At 42.5% G+C, this 2,124-nt stretch overlaps 1 protein-coding gene across 5 annotated transcripts in view; it reads left to right on the plus strand.

The window, feature by feature from the left end:
• Positions 1 to 1,939: 1,939 nt before the first annotated feature.
• The window catches only part of LOC105552997 (keratin-associated protein 4-4-like), a 15,908-nt gene continuing 15,723 nt past the window's right edge, over positions 1,940 to 2,124 (plus strand). For 3 of the 5 annotated variants that reach the window (XM_011998878.1, XM_011998879.1, XM_011998880.1), the window contains exon 1: positions 1,940 to 2,124. In XM_011998878.1, coding sequence (XP_011854268.1) covers positions 1,940 to 2,124 — 185 coding nt within the window. The other 2 variants (XM_011998884.1, XM_011998881.1) reach the window with 2 other exon arrangements.

Consider the following 2,124-nt stretch of genomic DNA (forward strand, 5'->3'; position numbering starts at 1 on the left):
ATTTATAAAGAAAAAGAGGTTTAACTCTGAGTCTCTGAAAAAGACTCACAGTTCCACATGGCAGGGGAGGCCTCACAATCATGGCAGAAGGTGAAGGAGGAGCAAAGGCACCTCTTACATGGCAGAGGCAAAAGAGCATGTACAGGGGAACTGGTCTTTATAAAACCGCCAGATCTCATGAGGCTTATTCACTACTATGAGAAGAGCATGGGAAAAATCAGCCCCCTTGATTTCAATCACCTCCCACCGGTTCCCTCCCATGATACCACAGCACCACACAAGGGGAGTACGGGAGCTATAATTCAAGATGAGATTTGGGTGGGGACAGAGCCAAACAATATCATTCTCTATCTTGATAGGTGTAGGGGTTACATGGATGTACCCGTTTATCAAAACTCATCAAACAGTACATTTGGGATTTGTTCATTTCAGTGTATGTAAATTTTATGATATCATAAAAATAAATACAAACTAAATTAAAATATTTATTTATTAATTAATCCAGCAAATTGTCATGTTTGCTAATTTGTTCTAAGTATGATTCTTTTAATTAAACTATGATGAGCTCCTTTGAGGTTACTTTATCACAGTATAATACTGTGCGTGTGTGTGTGTGTGTTTGTGTGTGTGTGTGTTTGTGTGTTCCTTCTAGTAAACTGTGAGCTCCCCTGAAGGAGAATCTACATCATATTTGTAATCCCAATGGCTGGCAACTTGTGTCTCTCAGATTATCCATTTAACACCTCTGTTTTATAAACAAGGCAGGACCTTGAGCCACGTGCTTCTGTAAAGCTTGAATGAACAGAATGAAGCAGGAGGTGTCTGTGTGTGGCCATCGAACCTTCAGCATTTACATCATCTGGGCACTTGTTACAACTAAGTCTCTCCCCAGCAGTCAGAAACTCTGAGAGTAGGCCTCGCAATCTGTGTTTTGACAAGCCATCCAGATGATTCTAAGGCATGCCTGAGTTTGCCCACTACTAACTAGGGGATAAGGCAAAATCTTAATTCAGTAAGCTGGAATCTGCTGAAGTCTTCTGACATTTCAGATTGATTGAAAAAATGAATCTGGTAATTTCCCAGCACTGGAACTCAGTTCTGATGAGATGCAAGTTCTGAACATTCAACATTTTTGCTGTACTGAAAAATATTCAAAATTAAAAATGAGATGAGGAATAAAAATGAGGCTATGTCTTCTAGAATCCAAGAGACCAGCTGGAGAGACGTGACACAAACCTGTAAGACAGCAAAGTGGGAACTTAAGAAACTAGGACCTTTTAGTAACACCAGCTATCTAGATGAGTAGCCTACCGGAATTTAAGGATGTGGGACAGGACCCAAAGTTTGAAACATCCGGGGAAACCATTCCAGTGGTGTAGAGGTGATCAAGGTCACATAAAGGAAGAGCTATCTCTTTCCTTATTGCTCAAAAATGACACACAAAATAGGACGTTTTCTTCTCATCCCAGGCCAGATGCCACACTGAGCAGAAGGGCTTTCCTCTCCCTTGGTCGTTGGAAGAAACGTGTAATTGGTAGTGTAACTGACTAAATCTCATTCTGGTGGGGGTACAGGAAAAGAGAGTGAGAAATGTAATTCCAAATGCAAAGCATCACTTGATAGCCCTGTGTGGAGGAAGAGGAAGATAATTTTGGTCTAGAAGATGCCATTGAGGTGAGAATCGAGGAAAAGTAGATGGTATAGATCTTATTACATCTGGACAAGAGTATTTTCTTCCCAGTGATTTTAAACCATTAAATGGACAAACATTAATGTGTAATCTGATAAGTATTTAACAACTAAATAAACAAAAACAAGAAAAATATAGTGACAACAGGAAACTGGGGCAGTATATAAGAGGCTGTGGCTCAAGGAGACTTCTAAACTCCAGAACCTCATTCTCCTGGAAACCTACCCAGAAACTCCGCCCTCTGACACCATGAACAACTCCTGCTGTGGCTCTGTCTGCTCTGACCAGAGCTGTGGTCAAGATCTCTGCCAGGAGAGCTGCTGCTGCCCCAGCTGCTGCCAGACCACCTGCTGCAGGACCACCTGCTGCCGCCCCAGCTGCTGTGTGTCCAGCTGCTGCAGGCCCCAGTGCTGCCAGTCTGTGTGCTGCCAGCC

Source organism: Mandrillus leucophaeus, unplaced genomic scaffold (assembly GCF_000951045.1).
Source record: "Mandrillus leucophaeus isolate KB7577 unplaced genomic scaffold, Mleu.le_1.0 Scaffold58, whole genome shotgun sequence".
Classification (NCBI taxonomy): domain Eukaryota; kingdom Metazoa; phylum Chordata; class Mammalia; order Primates; family Cercopithecidae; genus Mandrillus; species Mandrillus leucophaeus.